This window comes from Mustelus asterias, chromosome 14, assembly GCF_964213995.1.
Source record: "Mustelus asterias chromosome 14, sMusAst1.hap1.1, whole genome shotgun sequence".
Lineage (NCBI taxonomy): Eukaryota > Metazoa > Chordata > Chondrichthyes > Carcharhiniformes > Triakidae > Mustelus > Mustelus asterias.
Window position 1 is genome coordinate 80,352,697 of NC_135814.1, and position 21,738 is coordinate 80,374,434.

At 48.4% G+C, this 21,738-nt stretch overlaps 1 protein-coding gene across 1 annotated transcript in view; it reads right to left on the bottom strand.

Moving 5' to 3' along the window:
• The window catches only part of LOC144503790 (collagen alpha-3(VI) chain-like), a 253,899-nt gene that overhangs the window by 128,956 nt on the left and 103,205 nt on the right, over positions 1–21,738 (bottom strand). Inside the window, exons 9-10 of the mRNA XM_078228676.1 lie at positions 14,722–15,315; positions 8,887–9,525 (exon numbers count right to left, since the gene is read on the bottom strand). Coding sequence (XP_078084802.1) covers positions 8,887–9,525; positions 14,722–15,315 — 1,233 coding nt within the window. The remainder of the gene's footprint in view (positions 1–8,886; positions 9,526–14,721; positions 15,316–21,738) is intronic.

Here is a 21,738-nt window from a genome sequence, read left to right on the forward strand (position 1 = left end):
TCCACTCTTGTGAGAAATTGATCTCCATGCTGTTTTCTCTGATTTGTCATGTGATTATAGAATAAGGTATCATGAGGCCTGCTGGGTCTCCCATTTCAGGGTATGGATCTCAGTGTTAAAGCAGTACAAATACATGAGAATGGGATAAAAGCCACTTAAATGTCTGGCATTTCATGTACCATATTTTTGTGGGGCGCCAAAGCTTTAATATTTTGATGGGTGAGTTATTTACATTCATAAGCACAGCCTAAAACAGGAGAATTTATTCATTTGACTCAATATTTGAAGCACGACTTGCTGAGTATGCGCAGCAGTGCAGTAACTTGGTGGGTCAGTGGTAAACTGGGCATTAGAGCATTTATATCCACGTTAAAGTTTGCCACAACAGCAAGCTGGCTTAATGCAAGTCAACTTAGTGTCCTGCTTGGAGATTTTTTTAAAAAGCTTGTTGAACTGAAATAGGAAATGGTTGTATAAATATGTATCATGTCTTCTAGCCCACATCATGTTCGTAATGTAGCAGCAGAAAGTGTCAGATGTTCAGTAGTAAGTTGAGCAAGAGACATCGAAAGGACTGGCTGTGTTCTCTCAGTACCCAAGTGCCTTATTTTACAGGAGGGAAAGAAATAGAAGGGGAGGAACTCAGAGACAAGGACAATCACTGGATTCCACTACTTCCCGCAATGGTGTGTCTACCATTGGTGACACTGCAACTTGATGCCACAAGTAGTATTGCATGAGAAGGTCCCATCTCCCCTAAAAAAACATTGGTGAATTATGTCTTCACCTGGTCCCAAGCCTGTGTACAAAAGGGCAACCCTCTGCCGGTTTTGGTAAAGTGACAGGTGCTCATTTATTCTGTTTTTCAGCAACTCTTTCTAGGCAACAGCAGGATTTTAGCAACGATTAATATGCGGTTTATTGCTGTATGGCCCTGGTGAAGGATTTGAAGCTTGTACACAGAACAACTGCTCAGAGGATCTTTAAAGGGATAGCCCACTCCGCACCACAAGTGGATGTGGGTGCATGGACTCCATATATACTGCTCCATGAAAATTGCTTCTAAACGGCAATTGAATGCTAAAACCTCAGCTCCTGAATTTTACAAAGTCGGTGTGGGCGAGAGGGGATGTGAAACTCACTCCCACCAAAGATCACATTGTTACTGCAGTGTTACCCTGAGTGACCAACTAATGGCATTCCAGCATTCACAGTGATCTGTGAAAGGCTGAGCGCTGCTGGGGAGGGCAGGAGGAGGATGAACATCGAGAAAGAGAGAGTGTGCAGGCTGGTGCTTCCGATGTGCTCCCTCTGGGGGGGCAGTCATGTCAGAGCTGTCTGAAGGAGCTGCTGACCTGTGAAAACTATCAGTGGAAAAACAATGCCATGAGTGTCTACACAGCACAATCATACACAAGCCTGGGTCCCCAGACATATTTGTTCTTCTTGTTTGAGACCTAACTTTCATCCGGTCTTGGTTCAAGGTTGCAGCTTAATCGTAAAGGCTGCCTGGTCCATTGCTCCGCTAAACGTAACAGCAGATGGACAACGTAAAATTCCAGGTTGGAATTTTCCCAAGCTGCCTGCAGCGGGATTGGTGATAGGCGGGTGCAGAAAATCTGTTGACAGGCAAAACGCTTAAACTCACTGGTGTTAAATGTCATTGCAATGAAACAGTTGGTCACCCAAATCCAATCAGGCTTTCCAATCTTGTGTCAAACCTGATTGAGTAGGGCTGGTGTGCAAAGGATCCTCAGTTCAACAGAGACTTTGAGGTGAGTGCAAAGCCTACCTGTCATTGTACTACAGTGCTCCTGACGCACTGTACACAACTCTGCTGAGGCTACTGATTCCTGCCTTCTATTTCCATGCAGAGCTGGTCTTCATGGGCAGCACTGTGCTGCTGGACCCATGGACTCTCCTGTGTCATCGAGTCGGATCAGTGTAGTGCCTGGAGTTGGGGAGTTTATGTGGACAGCACTGTGCTACAGGAGTCATGCAGCCACTGCAATGAAGGTCGAAGTTCAACTCAGGGATGAGTTGTGAGGTGAGGGTGGGGGTGGCGAAGACAAAGGGGGAGCAATGTGGAACAGAGCTGTGCAACGAGAAGCATGGGGGAAGGGCAAACACTAAGGAGCAATGTGGAAGGAGGACTATGCAAGGAGTGGCATGGAGGGAGGGTAAGGAGTCACAATGACAGAGGGACAGGGAGATGCATGAACAGGATGAAGAATGGAAGGCAAAGGGAAGACTGAGGGAGGGAAGCTGGACCCTGACCACACTGCATGTCACACAGACAAATAAAGGGGGTCTAAGGACTAGTACGTGTATTACTGGAAGTGGATACATGCACACTGTAGGTTATGGAGTGGATAGTGTTAGTATGGTACCTTAGAGATGGTTCACATGAACACTAAACAGGTCGGGACTGCAGTGCTTTGTGAAGGTCACTGTTGTCCACAGTCCTCTTTGGAAGTGGGAACAATGTCAAGGCTCCCGTTTAAGATCAAGAATTGGCAGAAAGGAGTCAGAGTGCAGAGATTCCTGCTGCAAAATGTAAAGCAGTTACAGGTGACAGGCAGTCCAGAGCTATTTGGATCTCAGTCTAAAATCAGAGATAGGAGACAGTGCAGTGGCCATGCAGCAGGAGCGATCATTGGGAGAATGGTGTTCCCCAGCTGCAGGGAAGAGGTAAGGGGCATATGCTCCACAGGAAAGAAGCACAGCTTGGTGTAGAGGGCTGTCTCACAGTTGATGAGGCTTGGATGTGGCATGCTCTGTCTTGGGCTGCAGAGGCTATGGTGATGGTCACATGGGTATCTGCAGCCTGTAGATAGGGAACACATAATACAGTGGGGGAGGGGTTAATGAAAGTCTCATGATGGAGAGGGGGAACCCATGCAAATGACAGTGCACACAACCTCAAAATGAGGTGTGTACAGGTCCACGTGAGGTAAGGGCACCTCACAGGTGATGGGCTCAGGGAGGGAATGTGTCAATGTCCATCTCGGCAATGACAGGATCTAGTGGTAGTGGGGGAGGTTGGAGAAAAATAAGTGGCATCTCTTCCTGCACATTTTGAGACTTCAGGTAAATCAGAGGCATGTGGACATTGAGGGAGGGAGCATCAAACTCCAGCCTGTAATAAAGGTGCAGCAACACCATCTCGGGTAACACGTCATCTTCCAAAATCGGAAGTAAGATCAGTTCTGTCTGGGAGGGCTATGATGAAATGTGGGAGAACTGTGAAATTGGTCTCTGAGGCTCCTTGTTACAACACATACTCACTTGTTGGTGCTGCTACAATGGACAGGGTCCAGGTCAATTACACAGGACTCAGAGCCCGTTACCCAGGAAGCAAGGGAAAGCCAGATTTCTAATTTAGCACTTTGTAACGCATTAGGCTCATGTCAAAACTGGGAAAGCTACACAGTGGAAGACAGTAATGCAGCCTTGGGGATTGAAGGCTATAGTGAAGGGAACACAGCTGCATCAATTCTGCCATCCCATCAGTGACATCTTTTTGTGTCCAACCAAATAAATGAAATCAACTTAACCTGGGGACAACTCAAAAGGGGCAGCTACCTAAAAGGAGGGGAGCTGCCCAAAAGAAAAGACAAAGCAGAAAGGAAACAATGAAATGAAAATGTGATTAAAGGGGTCAATAATACACCCCAGTCCCTGCAGTGCCCAGTGGGCACGGAAGGCATCAACTGTGCCCTCGGAAAGAGAGTCGGTACTGTGTTGACAAATTGATTTTCATTAAAAAACTTATCAGTAAGGGCAGCACAGGAATAGACAATTGCACTTAGCCGGTACAGGGATATCTTTTTGTGTTGAACCAAATAAACAAAATCAAACTAACTTAAGGACAACTCAAAATGGGCAGCTCCCGAAAAGGAGGTGAACTGCCCAAAACAAAAAAACAAAGTGGAAAGGAAACTTAAAACATGAAATGAAAATGTGATTAAAGGGGTCAGTAATACACCCCAGTCCCTGCAGTGCCCAGCGGGCACGGAAGGCATCAACTGTGCCCTCGGAAAAAGAGTCAGTACTGTGTTGACAAAGGGATTTTCATTAAACAACATATCAGCAAGGACAGCACAGGAATAGACAATTGCATTATTCGGTACAGGTCATCCCATCAGTGAAGGGGAGTCATGGGTTAACAATTAATGCTATTCATCAGTGACCAATCGGATTCCACTCATTCACCAGGAGCAAACAAAGGCTCATAGTTATTCCAGCCAATGAGTGGAGTTCAGAGCCAAATTGATTCAATGATGTAATTCACAGGTTTTTTTAACCTCCCACTGGGCTCCAGAGGTAACACCTGTGGAACGGAATGCTGCAAATCTCTATGTGTGTGTTAGAGTCCCAGGGGTAAGGTAGCATGAGGAATAATGTGATCTAAGGTGCTAAAGCTTAGCTGCCCAACTTCTTCCATAGATCTCTGTTCACACCTTTGTCTCCAGCACCCTTTACCCATTCTGGTCTTCAGTATCTCTTTTCAGAGAGGTGCCAAAAGTCAGAATGCTTTTCTATGAATGCTGATTTCAGACAGGAGCTGGAGGCGGGAAAGGCGTCTGTGCACACAGCTCCACCAGGAGGCACTGCATGTGGACCAAGGCCAAGGGGGAGTGTGGGCATCAAGAGGAGGCTGAGAAGCAGAAACCCAGACTGCAGAGACAGCTGACTACACCAGGGGTCTATCATCCATGTGTCTCCTCTTTTCTACAAATGAATGAGTGGCAGTGCAGGGCAACACTGAGATTGTCCACAGATCTGGTCGGCACAGTGGTTAGCACTGCTGCCTCACAATGCCAGGGGCCCGGGTTCAATTCTGGCCTTGGGTCACTGTGTGGAGTTTGCACATTCTCCCCATGTTTGTGTGGGTTTCCTCCGGGTGCTCTAGTCTCCTCCCACAGCCCAAAGATGTGCGGGTTAGGTGACTGGCCATGCTAAATTGCCCCTTTAGTGTCAGGGGGACTAACTAGGGTAAATAAGTAGGATAATGGGGATAGGGCCTGGGTGGGATGTGGTCGGTGCAGACTCGATGGGCTCAATGGCCTCCTTCTGCACTGTAGGATTCTGTGGTCCACCACATGCTCCAAGAGGACCTCATACCATAGGTTTGGAGGCTTCCCACTGCCAATGGCCCTGAAGGTGACGGCAACACTCAATTTCCCTGCCTCTGGGTCTTTCCAGGGAGCAACTGGTGACCTGTGCAACATATCACAGTCAGCAACACATCAATGCATTCAGGAGGTGACCAATACCCTTTACAGCACAGTCCATCATTATGTGAAATTTTCTATGGACGAGGATAGCCAGGCTCAGTGATTCAGAATTGTCATTTTAAACCCATATCTCCTTATATTGTGCTCACTGTACAAATACATTTGGCAAGGCTCTATATCTTCAATGAGAGGAATTGGTTCCTCAATCGCTGCTTCAACTTTAGAAAGCATCTCTTGTTGAATAGTTCAGTTGCAATTCCTGTTAATTCCTCAGCATCTAAACAGAATCAGCATTAGACAATAGTAGCTAGATCCTAAATGAAAGACACTGGTTGGTAATGCTGGGAAAAGATTATAAAGTGGTCAAAGCAGGTGCTGAAATGCTACAAGGCATCCCCATTTCGTAAATGGCAGTGAATATTCATGTTTATTGCAATCATTCTCATCAGAATTATTCCATGTCAGCAGTATGATTAAGAACTCTCACAGTGTATATTGTGTTAGTATGTTGACATTGCCAGTGGTTATGGAGTATATCTTTAGAATTCAGACAAATAAATAACTTGGTACTAACATGTACAGATTGTGCAACCCCAATTTTGGAGAGGTCACTCTTACAAAATCAGAAATATCCTTTCAATGTATTCTTTCACTTTCTCTTACATGACATGAAGTCAACTGATCAATCACAATTTGTCAAATTATTTTACCTTCAGTAGGAGGAATCGGTTCTTCAAACACAGACACTGCTCTAACTTTCGATAGTAGTTGAATAGTTTGCAATTCCTGGAAGTCTCCCAGTTTCAGAACAGAAGCAGGATTCGACACGATCAGTTGTAGCTCTGATGTGTCTGCACTCTTGGCTCCGATAGCTATGGGCATTATACCAGCCTGTTTCACTGCATCTGCTGCCTGTCCAACATCATCTCTGGATTTCCCAGCAGTGATGAGCACCAGGATTTGTGAAGCTCCAGCATCACTCCTGCCCCCTGCAGATGGAGTGAAGACATTCCTTGTGACATAATCCAGTGCAGCACCAGTGTTGAGGGGTCTTCCTGTTTTCAAACGCAGCTTTCTCAGTGCATCCAAAACCTCATCTTTCGTTGAATGAGTACTGAGGCCAAATTCAAGTATTGCATCAAAGCTGTATTGTACCACAGCAACTTGATCTCTGTCAGGTCCAATATCGAACTCCTGGATTACTTTGTTAAGAAACGCTCGGACTTGAAGAAATGATCTTCCCATTCCAGGAGAGCCATCAATTAGGAAGACGATGTCTCTTTTCCTCTGTGCAGAAACTGAACAAAACATAAACACCAAAACATTAATAGTAATTTTATTAGAAATCACATACTAATTGTAGAAGTTTGCCAATATTAAGAAGATCTTGAAAATGATCTTCCCATACCAGGAGAGCATTCAATTAGGAAGACATCTCTTTTCAGTGCTGAAGAAAGAAATCCGGGAAATTATTGGCCAGTAAGTTTGACGTCGGTGGTGGGCAAGTTATTGGAAGGTGTGATACGGGATAGGATCTACAAATATTTGAATAGACAGGGACTTATTAGGGACAGTCAACATGGCTTTGTGCGTGGTAGGTCATGTTTGACCAATCTATTAGAGTTTTTCGAGGAGGTTACCAGGAAAGTGGATGAAGGGAAGGCGGTGGATGTTGTCTACGTGGATTTCAGCAAGGCCTTTGACAAGGTCCCTCATGGGAGGTTAGTTAGGAAGGTTCAGTCGCTAGGTATACATGGGGAGGTAGTAAATTGGATAAGACACTGGCTCAATGGAAGAAGCCAGAGAGTGGTTGTGGAGGATTGCTTCTCTGAGTGGAGGCCTGTGACTAGTGGTGTGCCGCAGGGATCGGTGTTGGGTCCATTGTTGTTTGTCATCTATAATCAATGATCTGGATGATAATGTGGTCAATTGGATCAGCAAATTTGCTGATGATACAAAGATTGGAGGTGTAGTGGACAGTGAGGAAGGTTTTCAAAGCTTGCAGAGGGATTTGGACCAACTAGAAAAATGGGCTGAAAAATGGCAAATGGAATTTAACGCAGACAAGTGTGAGATATTGCACTTTGGAAGGACAAATCAAAGAAGAACGTACAGGGTAAATGGTAGGACTCTGAAGAGTGCAGTTGAACAGAGGGATCTGGGAATACAGGTACAAAATTCCCTAAAAGTGACGTCACAGGTGGATAGGGTCGTAAAGAGTGCCTTTGGTACATTGGCCTTTATAAATCGGAGTATCGAGTATAAAAGTTGGAGTGTTATGGTAAAGTTATATAAGGCATTGGTGAGGCCGAATTTGGAGTATTGTGTACAGTTTTGGTCACCTAGTTACAGGAAGGATGTAAATAAGATTGAAAGAGTGCAGAGAAGGTTCACAAGGATGTTGCCGGGACTTGAGAAGCTGAGTTACAGAGAGAGATTGAATAGGTTGGGACTTTATTCCCTGGAGCGTAGAAGATTGAGGGGAGATTTGATAGAGGTGTATAAGAGTTTGATGGGTATAGATAGAGTGAATGCAAGCAGGCTTTTTCCGCTGAGGCTAGGGGAGAAAAAAACCAGAGGGCATGGGTTAAGGGTGAAAGGAGAAAAGTTTAAAGGGAATATTAGGGGGGGCTTCTTCACGCAGAGAGTGGTGGGAGTGTGGAATGAGCTGCCGGATAAAGTGGTAAGTGCGGGGTCACTTTTAACATTTAAGAAAAACTTGGACGGGTTCATGGATGAGAGGGGTGTGGAGGGATATGGTCCAAGTGCAGGTCAGTGGGACTAGGCGTAAAATGGTTTGGCACAGACAAGAAGGGCCAAAAGGCCTGTTTCTGAGCTGTAATTTTCTATGGTTCTATGGTTCTAAGAATTTCAAAATAAAATGATAACAGACAATTAATTTATAGAAGTTTATAATAAGGAAATATTAAATATACACATCACCCTCATTAGAATCTAATTCTTCTTTTGTTCAATTATTATATCTTAGAAAGGTCTGTTGTTCATATTACTTGATTGAAGGAGAGCCAGCATTGCTTGTAAAAGACAACTGTAACAAATGTAATGCACTTCTTGGAGGATGTAATGGATTGACACCCATAGCCTCTGAATTCAATAAATGTGGGGCTCCTAATGTTAAACTAAAAAATTCATTGAAATATTGGACATACAAATAAGACAAAGGAAAGATGAGTGAACCCATTTCACAATTCATTAATCTGCTTACCCAAGGTTCAGTTCAGCGCCCCTGTCTTTGAAACTGTTTGCCTGTAGGGAATCGTGATAAAATCACCACTGATGCTGAGTTGAGTTGTGAGTTGCTGCGGAGGGTCCTGCAGCACATTAACACTGGAAGACACTTTCTACAGTCTGGTATCATGGTCACTGATTCACCTCATCATGGAGGTGAGTTAATATTAGATTTCTAACCGTTACACAACTGTCAAGTTAACTTCAACGATAGCTCTCAGTGTCCAAAAGTCAGGCAACAAATCGCTGAACCCACATCCAATCCCTTGTCTAGAGTCTTGAGTGATATATTTGACAGCCACCAGAATATTTGACAGTAAATGAAAATTGTTTATAAATACGCCAACAGTACTAATACTGAAGTATCTGAAACCAACAAGAAATTAAAACCAGGTACCTTCTGTAGGAGGAACAGGTTCCTCTTCAGGTTTAATTGTTGGTTCTTCAATAATTACTGTTGGAACAGTCAGTGTTGTCAGTGGTATTATTATCTGATTGTGTATCTCAGACAGAGAGTTGAATTCCTTTACATTGAAGATCAAACTTGGGTCAATTGCAATCTCTTCTAGCTGTGCTGGGTCTGTATGTTTAACTCCAACAGCGAAGGTCATTACTGCAGCTCGCTTCAATGCATCTGCTGGTGCTTCCACATCATCACTGGACCTTCCCCCAGTAACAAGCACCAAAAACTGAGGAACATTTTCTTTTATGCGACTTCCCGCAGAACTAGTAAAATAATATTTAATGGCAAAGTCCAACGCTGAACCAGTGTTGGCCGTTGTACCCCCGCTCAGTCTGAGACTTCTGATGTGAGACAGGAGTTCAGCTTCTGATGAATAAGAGTTTAGATAGAACTCAGCTTCTGTGTCATCAGTGTACTGTGCCAGACCTACTCGCACCTTGTCACTTCCAATGGCCAGGTTCCGAATGATTCTTGTCATAAAATCACGGACAAAAGGTAAATTTGTGTTTCCAACATTGTCTGATCCATCAATAAGGAAGACAATGTCTCTCTCACTCATTTCCTTTGGTAGAACTGGAAAAAGAAATACACGTCAGGTCAGACAACATCCCCAGCAATTAAATAACACCTGGTAAACCAATGTAAACAGATTTTCCATTTCCTCAGTTCTACAACAGTTGCGACTTTAATAACTGATATTTTCTCCATGTTTCTCCAACATCCCGAGAAGACCAACATCAAACTAAATCCATTAATCACAATTTAAAGATTCTTCAAGAAAGAAAATATCCAAAAAAACATACGCAACCTTTTAAAAAGGAAACTATGACTAATCTACAATGGAAATTGTCTGGATCTGGCAGTGTTCATATCAAATATGAAGCAGTCACTTTCAATGCCTTCAAATTTGCAATGTCTCAGTTCAGCTATCTCTCATTTTGCCATTAAGAGAAAGGAAATGACTGGCAATGGACAAGAGGCAGGAGAAAGATGAGGAAGAATATTTTTAAGCTACGATGTGGAATCTGCTGCCCTCTATGATGTTGGGAGCAGTGTCAATCGATACTTTCAAAAGAAAATTGGATAGGCACTTGAAGAAAATAAGCTTGCAGTATGAGGGAGATTGAGCAGAGGAATGAGACTGACTGGATTGCTCCACAGAAAACTGACATAGACATAGGGGACAATTCTCTCAGCCGAGAGACAAAAGCGAAGGTCGTTTAGCGGGCTCTCCCCTGGACGCCACATCCTCCGAGCGTCTCCAGCCACTGGATTTGCGGCACTGTCAGTTATCAGTGCGGAGCTGATTGAAATATTATGAGGATTTGAATCTCATTAGCGGGCCCGGGACTGAAGTCTCCGGGCCCGCTAGTTTCTCCCCCCACTCCAGGAGTGGTTCACTCCAGCGGGGCTTACAACAGCTCCCCACTAATGGGAAGTTGGCGGCCTAATCCTGCTGGAGTGAAGAGGGGCCATGGAGGCCCCCCCAGGAGGTTGGGAGTAAGGCGGGATGCCCCCTGGACATTACTGGCCTGGCAATGCCAGTCTGGCCCCCTGACATTGCCCAAGTGGCAATGCTCAGGGGGTACCTTGGCACTTTCCACTGGGCACCAGGCAGTGCCAAGAGGATGGGGCCTGATGGGCCAGGGCCTATTGGGGGCATAGTCTGTGAGGGGAGATGGGTAGGGGGTCCTGCTGCCACTCTGCACAGGGATCATGGTCAGAGGGAGCGAAGACAGTGATCGGGGCTGGCCGTATGGTTGGGGGGCGCGGTTGGGACTGTGGGTGGGCAGTCAGGACTGCTGGTAGTCAGTGAGGATGTCAGGTGTTTGGGACTGCCGATGGAGGAGCGGGAGGGAGGTGGGATCGAGGCGGGCCGGGGGGCGGGGAGGAGTCAGGGCTGGCCTGGAGACACCCGGAAGGCCATCGATCAGGGATGGGGGATCGGAGGGGCAGTGTTGCAAGATTGCAGGGCTGACCAGTGCAGATCAGGTCAGTGCAGGGCTACTGCGCATGCTCCGATCTCCACTATGACAGATCGGCACATGCACAGTGGCCGCTCAGTGCTAAGCTGCCGAACTCTCTAGCAGGAATAGGCTCCACCCACTGATTTTTATCATGATTCACGCTGGGGCACTCCATGATGCAGAGTGTGGGAAATTCATTTTGAAAATCCTGTTTAAAAATATTTTTACTCAAATTCGGCACTTAGAATTCTTTTGGGAGAATCCCGGCCATAATGTTTCCCACTATTCCCACCGGTATCATTTTCTGGTCCTGAAAAGCGCAATAGACATCAATGAGACCAGAAGATCGCCAGTTCATGGTGGGCTACCTCCACCCGAAAATGCGCCACCAGCGGTAGGGAGGGGGAGGTGACAAAATCCTACCCTACGTTTCATCCTGATGTTTTGAAAGGTGGAGATTGCATCAAGCCATGGCACTCATTTCTATCAGAATCAACTAAATTATACCATGTCAGGAGTGTATTGTGTTAATGTGCTGACACTGACCGTGGTTATGGAGTATGGCCGGGATTCTTCCAAAACATTTCTAAGTTCCCAATGTGCAGAAAAATGGGAGTAAATCCCGCCTTTTCTTTTTAGCCTGATTTCCAGAATGAAACTCTTGACACTCTGTGCATCATGGACTACCCTAGCGGGATGCACTCTGAAAAGTGGTGGGTGGGGCCTATTCCCGCCCGAGAGGCCGACAGCATAGTGCTGAGTGGGCCACTGCGCATGCAGAGATCAGCACATGCGCAGTGGCCCCCACACTGCCAGCCTCCAGATTGCTGGCCAGCCCCACAACCCCTCCCATCACTGGCCTACTGACTCCCCAACGCCCTTATTGCTGACCTCCCTGGGCCAGCCCCTATACCCCCCCTTTCCCCAGGGCAGCCACGCCCCGATCTCCCTTCTCCCCCCCCCCCTCCCCCTCAACCAGATGGCCAGCCCCAATCCTCCTGTCAGCCCCGAATCCCCCTCCCACCTTGATGGCCAGCCCCGATCGTCCTCATTCCCTCCCTCTTCCAGTGATCCCACTTGCAGAGTGCCAACGGGCACCCCCCACCGATTGCCCTCCCCATAGGCCCAGTGCCCGGTGGGCAGTGTCAAAGATGCCACTTAGGCAGTGCCAATTTGCCCCTTTGGCAGTGCCAGGGTGTCATGCTGGCACTGCCAGGCTGGCACTTCCGAAGAGGGAAGGGGGAAGGGCCAGAGGGCCTGTTCCTGTGCTGTAATTTTCTTTGTTCTTTGTGGCACCCTTCCCTTACCCAAGACCACCCGGAGGGGGGTTTCAATGGCCTCTGTTCCCTCCAGTGGATGGGGGGGGGGGGGGGGGGGGGGGGGGGGGGGGGGAGGGAAGAGGGGGAAAATCAGGCCTGTTCCCCATTAGTGGGGAGCAATTGTAAACTCTGAGGGAGACGTTAGCGGGCCTGGATAAGTCCATCCTGACGCCCGCTAATGATATGGAAATGTCAATTTCAATATTTCCATATAATCAGATCTGCACCGACTTCCGGCACAGAGCTGATTGTCAGAAAACATAGGCTAGGAGAGTCCGTGACGCCCAGCGTGAATCCCGCAAAACGACCGCCAGTGCTGTCCCCCGGCCCACTGCGCTACTCGATCAGTGCAGCGGGCTGGGAGAATCGCTCCCTATATCTTCAGAATTTAGGCAATGGTGCTAAAATGTATAGATTGTGCAACGTCATAAGCGAAGGAGCAAGCACGCTCCAAAAGCTAGTGGCATTTGCTACCAAATAAATTTGTTGGACTTTAACCTGGTGTCGTTAGACTCCTTACTAGATTATGCAACGTCAGTCTTGGAGTGGTCACTCTTAAAATATTTTCTATTTCAAAGCATTGAGTAAGTTAAACCAATCATTAATCACAATGAAAAGTTGCTTCAAGCAAGAAAAGGTCTAAAAAAACATACACACTCTTTTGAAAAGGTAACCATGACTAATCCTACAGCTGCATGATGGTATACATCATCTCCAAATGGACCTGATTAAATCCATTGGCATGAACTGTGAGATCCAACTAAGTTCAACAAGAGGAACATTTTCACAAATGCACAAGGCAGTAAACAGTTTGAGATTCTTTGATCTTTTAAACACTGCTTATGAGAGTCGTATTGATATACAGCTGTGCTAACTTTGCCTGAATCTGGCAATGTTCATATCAAATATGCATCAGCAGAAAGATAATTCCTAAGGCATCAGAGGGACACCTTTCAAATCTTCAAACTTTCAAAGCCTCAACTTTAATATCCTTAATTTTCCCATTTGAAGGAAAAATTAAATCTTAAGATAAAGGCAGCGGTTGGTAATGGACAGGAGGGCTGCAGGAAGATGAAGAAGAATATTTCTGTGAGTAAGTAGTAATGACTAGAAGCTTGCTGCGCTCGATGCTGTTGGAAGCAGTGGCAATCAATGATTGCAAAATAAAATTGGATAGGCACTTGAAGGGAATAAACTTGCAGGGTTACAGGAATAAAGCAAAGGAACGAGACTGACTGAATTACTCCATGAAGAACTGACATAGACACAATGGACTGAATGTCCTCATTCTGTGTCCTAAATTATTTTACGATACTGTATTAGTGGGGAAAATATTAAAAATTAGCCAAGTCAAGCTCTGAAACAAGAACAGAGCTGAATAGCTTCGTCTCATTTGTACATTTTCAAAAGCGGGTGTTATGTCTATCTTTTGAACTCAGTCCTCTCAGAATCAGCTAAATTGCATCATGTTTGGGATACATTGTGCACTATTGTGTTAGTGTGCTGACACTGACAGTGGTTTTGAAGTATATCTATCGAATTCTGTCAGTGTACTAACTTGGTGCTAAAACGTACAGATTGTGCAAACTCAGTCTTGAAAAAACTTATTATTACAATATAAGAACATAAGTACTAGGAGCAGGAGGAGGCCATCTGGCCTCTCGGGCCTACTCCGCCATTCAATAAGATCATGGCTGATCTTTTCGTGGACTCAGCTCCACTTACCCGCCCGCTCACTCACCATAACCCTTAATTCCTTTACTGTCCATAAATTTATCTATCTTTGCCTTAAAAACATTCAATGAGGTGGCCTCAACTGCTTCACTGGGCAGGGAATTCCACAGATTCACAATCCCTTGTGTGAAGAAGTTCCTCCTCAACTCGGTCCTAAATCTGCTCCCCCTTATTTTGAGGCCATGCCCCCTAGTTCTAGTTTCACCCGCCAGTGGAAACAACTTCCCTGCTTCTTATCTATCTATTCTCTTATCTATTCCCTTCATAATCATATATGTTTCTATAAAATCTCCCCTCATTCTTCTGAATTCCAATGAGTATAGCCCTAGTCTACTCAGCCTCTCCTCATGAGCCAACCCTGTCAACTCCGGAATCAACTTAGTTAATCTCCTCTGCACCCCCTCCAGTGTCAGTATATCCTTTCTCAAGTAAGGAGACCAAAACTGTACACAGTACTCCAGGTGTGGCCTCACCAGCACTTTATACAGCTGCAACATAACCTCACTGTTTTTAAACTCCATCCCTCTAGCAAAGAAGAACAAAATTCCATTTGCCTTCTTAATTACCTGCTGCACCTGCAAACCAACTCCTTGTGGTTCTTGCACAAGGACACCCAAGTCCCTCTGCAGAGCAGCATGCTGCAATATTTTATCATTTAAATAATAGTCCATTTATCGATAATGTTCATTTATTTTCTCTTACGTGACATTCAGTAACTAAATCAATCATGGTTTACCAAATTATCTTACCTTCAGTGGGAGGAATTGGTTTTTCAATCAAAAACACTGCTCTAACTTTCAATAGTAGCTCTTGTTGAATAGTTTGCAACTCCTGGAAGTCTCCCAGTTTCAGAACAGAATCAGGATTTGATACGATCTGTTGTAGCTCTGATGTGTCTGCACTCTTGGCTCCGATAGCTATGGGCAGTATACCAGCCTGTTTCACTGCATCTGCTGCCTGTCCAACATCATCTGTGGATTTCCCAGCAGTGATGAGCACCAGGATTTGTGAAGCTCCAGCATCACTCCTGCCCCCTGCAGATGGAGTGAAGACATTCCTTGTGACATAATCCAGTGCAGCACCAGTGTTGAGGGGTCTTCCTGTTTTCAATCGCAGCTTTCTCAATGCTTTCAAAACCTCATCTTTAGTTGAATGAGTATTGAGGCCAAATTCGAGTATTGCATCAGAGCTGTATTGTACCACAGCAACTTGATCTCTGTCAGGTCCAATATCGAGCTCCTGGATTATTGTATTAAGAAACGCACGGACTTGAAGGAATGATCTTCCCATTCCAGGAGAGCCATCAATCAGGAAGACAATATCCCTCTTCCTGACTGCTGAAGCTGAACATAAATATAAATGTATAAGTTCAATGTATATCTATAACTTTCGAAGTCTCATGCAGGGTGTAAAAATTTGCCATGTTATTATCATTTGTTACGGATAGGGCAGGAGAGAAAAACTGAATGTCCCAATTCCCTTGCTGCCTGTGATCAGTGTGTATTTTTTTGGATGTGGAAATGTTGGCATTGGACTGGGGTAAACACAGTAAGGAGTCTAACAACACCAGGTTAAAGTCCAACAGGTTTATTTGGTAGCAAACGCCACTAGCTTTCGGAGCACTGCTCCAAAAGCTAGTGGCGCGTGAAATCATAGAAACCCTACAGTACAGAAAGAGGCCATTCGGCCCATCGAGTCTGCACCGACCACAATCCCACCCAGGCCCTACCCCCATATCCCTACATATTTACCCACTAATCCCTCTAACCTACACATCTCAAGACACTAAGGGGCAATTTTTAGCATGGCCAATCAACCTAACCCGCACATCTTTGGACTGTGGGAGGAAACCGGAGCACCCGAAGGAAACCCATGCAGACACGAAGGGAATGTGCAAACTCCACACAGACAGTGACCCAAGCCAGGAATTGAAGGCAGGTCCCTGGAGCTGTGAAGCAGCAGTGCAAACCACTGTGCTACCATGCCGCCCCAAATAAGATAAGTTGCTACCAAATAAACCTGTTGGACTTTAACCTGGTGGTGTTAGACTCCTTACTTTCTTTGGACACACACACAGACGCTGGTCCCCACCCCTTGTCAATTATGTAATGAGGTTCCTGCCATGCAATGGCGGGAACCCTATTACCATGTATTTGAATATTATCAGCAGGCTTCCCCGCTCTCTTTTCCCTCCACATTTATATTTCCACTCCCGCCAACATGACGTGACATCAGCGAGGTTTACAACTGCTTTTGTATAACGGGAACCTGGCGAATGGTCCCTAAAGGGGTGCACAGGTAAGTACAGCCCCCAATGGAGAGAGGGTCATGCACGGACAATACCTCAGCATTGCCCCCGACATTGCGCAAAGGGGGGGGGGGGAGGCCATGTCCGTGGGGGTATCTTTTTTTTTCTCCAAAAAGTCCGCCCTGATGAATCCACCCTGCCAACATGACGTTGTGGGACCTGTCTCCAGCAGTTCTTGTTTCATAAAAGTGTTTAAACATTTTTGCGGTAAATGCCGTCAGCACAGCCAGTGGACTGCACACTGCTTGTCCCACCCGAGACAGTGGAACATTCTGCCCGTTTTGACCAGCTGGTTTCAAGCCCATGACCTTTGCGAGGATGTCCACCCAAAGCTGTAGTTTCACAATGGAGATAATGGAAATCGATTTGTTTCTCTCCAGTCTTCATTAGGGTTCCAACTTGGAGGTATGGAATTGAATATTACCCTGACTTCTGTTGAAACTCACCTGATAAAGTGCTAATTGGAATAAGTAACATTGCAGGGTGGGTTTGCATCCAATCAGTGTTGGAGGGTAGCATGTCTGGCCTCCGAGGTTCTTAGCCATGACCTAAAATTTAAGACTCTTATGAACAGAAGGAGTTTAATTTAAACAGCACTAATGTCTCCTCTCACCACCCATCTACAAACAGAAAGGTGTTTTTGATTTCCTTCCCCCTTGTTATGCAGTGGCATATTTCCCACCCCCTCAGTTTAGGTGTGAACCAATTTTCTATTAATGACCCTACAGGAAACTAGATATAGGATGAACTCAAAGGGTTAGTTTATTTGCAAGTACTCAAAACACAAGAGGGCCCCAATGTTGCCTCCTTTGCAGTCAATCAGTAAAAGAAGAATAGAAAAAAGATTTACATTGCAGAGTTCACAGAGAAAATAAACATTGTTTCAAGTGGTTTCCACAGTTCTTGAAAATAAGTTGAGCACAACAGTGATCTTCAGTGTTTCAGGCATCAGTGGCCACTGCCTCTCCTCCCTCAACCCTCCAGTGCAGTTGGAGGATATCTCTCCAGCCAGCATGTCACAGAATGATGTGACTATGGCTCTTGGTAGCGTGAGCTTTCTCTTGCACTGAGTCTCTGATATCTGGAAATAGCTCAGTCTTTGCCTGTCTTCTTGAGGGGCAGCATTAGACCTTCAACGGCTCTGCTGAGGATGTGTAACCTTCATCATCCTCTGGGTCTGGTACAGCTCTGGCCCCTTCAGGCGCCATTTGTGTATACTGGACTTCCCAATCTGCCCTTCTTCCTCTCACTTTCCTCCTCCTCACTGGAGGTTGCATCTCCCATCAATACCCATTTTTCTCAGTTCCTTTAAAGTTTAGGGTAATGGCCAAAGACTAGAGCAGTCAGCAGGGGGATAAAAGCCCTCTAATTAATGTAGGTTTTCAATGGAACGCTGCTTCTTGAATGAAGCGCACTCAGCAGTTACAGAACTCTGAATTGCCTATGTGAGACTTAGGGCTCAGCTGAATCTTTTAAAACTAACCTAACAAGCTGCTTCATAAAAACGCATGTCACAATGAGACTCTGCAAGTGCATCATTGCTAACAATGTATTATTACTGTCAGTTGGGTCAGTGATGACCTTAAATACCTGGTTAAAGAAAATTTGAATGAAGCAGGCAGGGGTTAGATCTTAAACCCCTCCCAGGATTTAATCAAAACTAGAGTCAGGGAAGTGACCCAACATAAAAGCACCCGCGAACACAGCAGGGGGTATGGGGAACACTCCTGACTTTGGGCTTATTATTCAGCCCTTGGAATCTGGAGATGTGTTCTGGGTAAACCCATGAACAATAGCATATGTGCATTCTACAGATAGTGTTTGTCTTGACATGCCAGAGGAAGGTCCATATCCAGGGTGATGTTATTAGAAACCTTCTGGAAGCTTCAGATAGTCTGTGTTGAATCTCCAAAGGTCACCTGATCCTTGGCAGCCATCTTATTCACTATGTTAGTGTCCATTTATTAAAAAAATAGAAGACAGCTTCCATGAAAAATTATCCATGTTTAAAATTATAAACAGGACATGCCTTCACTGGGCACGAACAGTATTGAAATTTCCAAACAGCGGAATACTGCATCTTTTAGTGAGGAATGTGGACTTTCTCAATTATTACCTCTCATTTCCTTTCCCTATTGCTCTAATGTCTATATCTCCACCTTTCCACTACCCCATTCTTCTCATTAACTTTCATCTCTACTCCTCGTCAGCTCAGTTCATGTTCCTATCTCAGCCATTACATCCACGCCAGTATGGCTGAGCTGAACCTTCCTGTCAATTTCCTTTGATGTTGAAACATGCTATTTCAAAGTGCACAGCAGAAGATCAGGGGTGGGATTCTCCGGCCGCACTTGCCCCAAAACCGGAGAATCCCATCCAAGGTTAATTGGCCTTTGTATGGTCCGTCCTCTGCCCGCTACGATTCCCATGGCAGGCAGGATGCGATAATTCCCTCCCAGGTCCTTCTCACTCATAGGGCGGGAATTTAAGGCCTCACTCGAGCAAGACCGGAAATTCCCGCCCGAGGTCAACGGAAGTTTCTGTTGTCGGACCCTTGCCCACTCCGGTACTGTGGCGGGCGAGGTGGTAGAGTTCCGGCCATACTGTCAATCTAATCCCTTCATTCCCAGTCCCTCAATATCCCCCAAAGGGAATTTTGTCAACAATTTATAGATAGTGAGAGGAGGATGATTACAGGGGCTGTTTGCAGCGTGTGGGGGAGGGGCTGTTTGCGGTGTGTGGGGGAGGGGCTGATCGCAGCGTGTGGGGGAGGGGCGGATCGCAGCGTGTGGGGGAGGGGCTGATTGCAGCACGTGTGGGGGAGGGGCTGTTTGCAGCGTGTGGGGGAGGGGCTGATTGCAGCACGTGTGGGGGAGGGGCTGATTGCAGCACGTGTGGGGGAGGGGCTGATTGCAGCACGTGTGGGGGAGGGGCTGATTGCAGCGTGTGGGGGAGGGGCTGATTGCAGCATGTGGGGGAGGGGCTGATTGCAGCATGTGGGGGAGGGGCTGATTGCAGCATGTAGGGGAGGGGCTGATTGCAGCATGTAGGGGAGGGGCTGATTGCAGCGCGTGTGGGGGAGGGGCTGATTGCAGCGTGTGTGGGGGAGGGGCTGATTGTAGCGTGTGGGGGAGGGGCTGATGGCGGCGTGTGGGGGAGGGGCTGATTGCAGCACGTGTGGGGGAGGGGCTGTTTGCAGCGTGTGGGGGAGGGGCTGATTGCGGCATGTGGGGGAGGGGCTGATTGCAGCAGGTGTGGGGGATGGGCTGTTTGTAGCGTGTGTGGGAGGGGCTGATTGCAGCACATGTGGGGGAGGGGCTGATGGCAGCGCGTGGGGGAGGGGCTGATTGCGGCATGTGGGGGAGGGGCTGATTGTAGCGTGTGGGGGAGGGGCTGATTGCAGCGTGTGGGGGAGGGGCTGATTGCGGCGTGTGGGGGAGGGGCTGATTGCAGCGTGTGGGGGAGGGGCTGATTGCAGCGTGTGGGGGAGGGGCTGATTGCAGCGTGTGGGGGAGGGGCTGATTGCGGCGTGTGGGGGAGGGGCTGATTGCGGCGTGTGGGGGAGGGGCTGATCGCGGCGTGTGGGGGAGGGGCTGATCGCGGCGTGTGGGGGAGGGGCTGATTGCGGCGTGTGGGGGAGGGGCTGATTGCAGTGTGTGGGGGAGGGGCTGATTGCAGTGTGTGGGGGAGGGGCTGATTGCAGCGTGTGGGGGAGGAGCTGATTGCAGCGTGTGGGGGAGGGGCTGTTTGCAGCGTGTGGGGGAGGGGCTCATTGCAGCGTGTGGGGGAGGGGCTCATTGCAGCGTGTGGGGGAGGGGCTGATTGCAGCGTGTGGGGGAGGGGCTGATTGCGGCGTGTGGGGGAGGGGCTGATTGCAGCGTGTGGGGGAGAGGCTGATTGAAGCGCGTGTGGGGGAGGGGCTGTTTGCGGCGTGTGGGGGGGGCTGATTGCGGCGTGTGGGGGAGGGGCTGACTGCAGCGTGTGGGGGAGGGGCTGATTGCAGCGTGTGGGGGAGGGGCTGATTGCAGCGCATGTGGGGGAGGGGCTGATTGCAGCGTGTGGGGGAGGAGCTGATTGCAGCGTGTGGGGGAGGGGCTGTTTGCAGCGTGTGTGGGAGGGGCTGATTGCAGCGTGTGGGGGAGGGGCTGATTGCAGCGTGTGGGGGAAGGGCTCTTTGCAGCGTGTGGGGGAGGGGCTGTTTGCAGCGTGTGGGGGAGGGGCTGTTTGCAGCGTGTGGGGGAGGGGCTGATTGCGGCGTGTGGGGGATGGGCTGATTGCGGCGTGTGGGGGAGGGGCTGATTGCAGCGTGTGGGGGATGGGCTGATTGCAGCGTGTGGGGGAGGGGCTGATCGCAGCGTGTGGGGGAGGGGCTGGTTGCGGCGTGTGGGGGAGGGGCTGATCGCGGCGTGTGGGGGAAGGGCTGATCGCAGCGTGTGGGGGAGGGGCTGTTCGCAGCGTGTGGGGGAGGGGCTGTTTGCAGCGCGTGTGGGGGAGGGGCTGTTTGCAGCGTGTGGGGGATGGGCTGATTGCGGTGTGTGGGGGAGGGGCTGATTGCAGCGTGTGGGGGAGGGGCTGTTTGCAGCGTGTGGGGGAGGGGCTGATTGCAGCGTGTGGGGGAGGGGCTGATTGCAGCGTGTGGGGGATGGGCTGATTGCGGCGTGTGGGGGATGGGCTGATTGCGGCGTGTGGGGGATGGGCTGATTGCAGCGCATGTGGGGGAGGGGCTGATTGCAGCATGCGGGGGAGGAGCTGATTGCGGCGTGTGGGGGAGGGGCTGATCGCAGCGTGTGTGGGGGAGGGGCTGATTGCAGCGTGTGGGGGAGGGGCTGATTGCGGCGTGTGGGGGAGGGGCTGATTGCAGCGTCTGGGGGAGGGGCTGATTGCAGCGTGTGGGGGAGGGGCTGATCGCAGCGTGTGGGGGAGGGGCTGATTGCAGCGTGTGGGGGAGGGGCTGATTGCAGCGTGTGGGGGAGGGGCTGATTGCAGCGTGTGGGGGAGGGGCTGATTGCGGCGTGTGGGGGAGGGGCAGATTGCAGCGTGTGGGGGAGGGGCTGATTGCAGCGTGTGGGGGAGAGGCTGATTGCAGCGTGTGGGGGAGGGGCTGATTGCAGCGTGTGGGGGAGGGGCTGATTGCGGCGTGTGGGGGAGGGGCAGATTGCAGCGTGTGGGGGAGAGGCTGATTGCAGCGCGTGTGGGTGAGGGGCTGATTGCGGCATGTGGGGGAGGGGCTGACTGCAGCGTGTGGGGGAGGGGCTGATTGCAGCGTGTGGGGGAGGGGCTGATTGCAGCGCATGTGGGGGAGGGGCTGATTGCAGCGTGTGGGAGAGGAGCTGATTGCAGCGTGTGGGGGAGGGGCTGTTTGCAGCGTGTGTGGGAGGGGCTGATTGCGGCGTGTGGGGGAGGGGCTGATTGCAGCGTGTGGGAGAGGGCCTGATTGCAGCGTGTGGGGGAGGGGCTG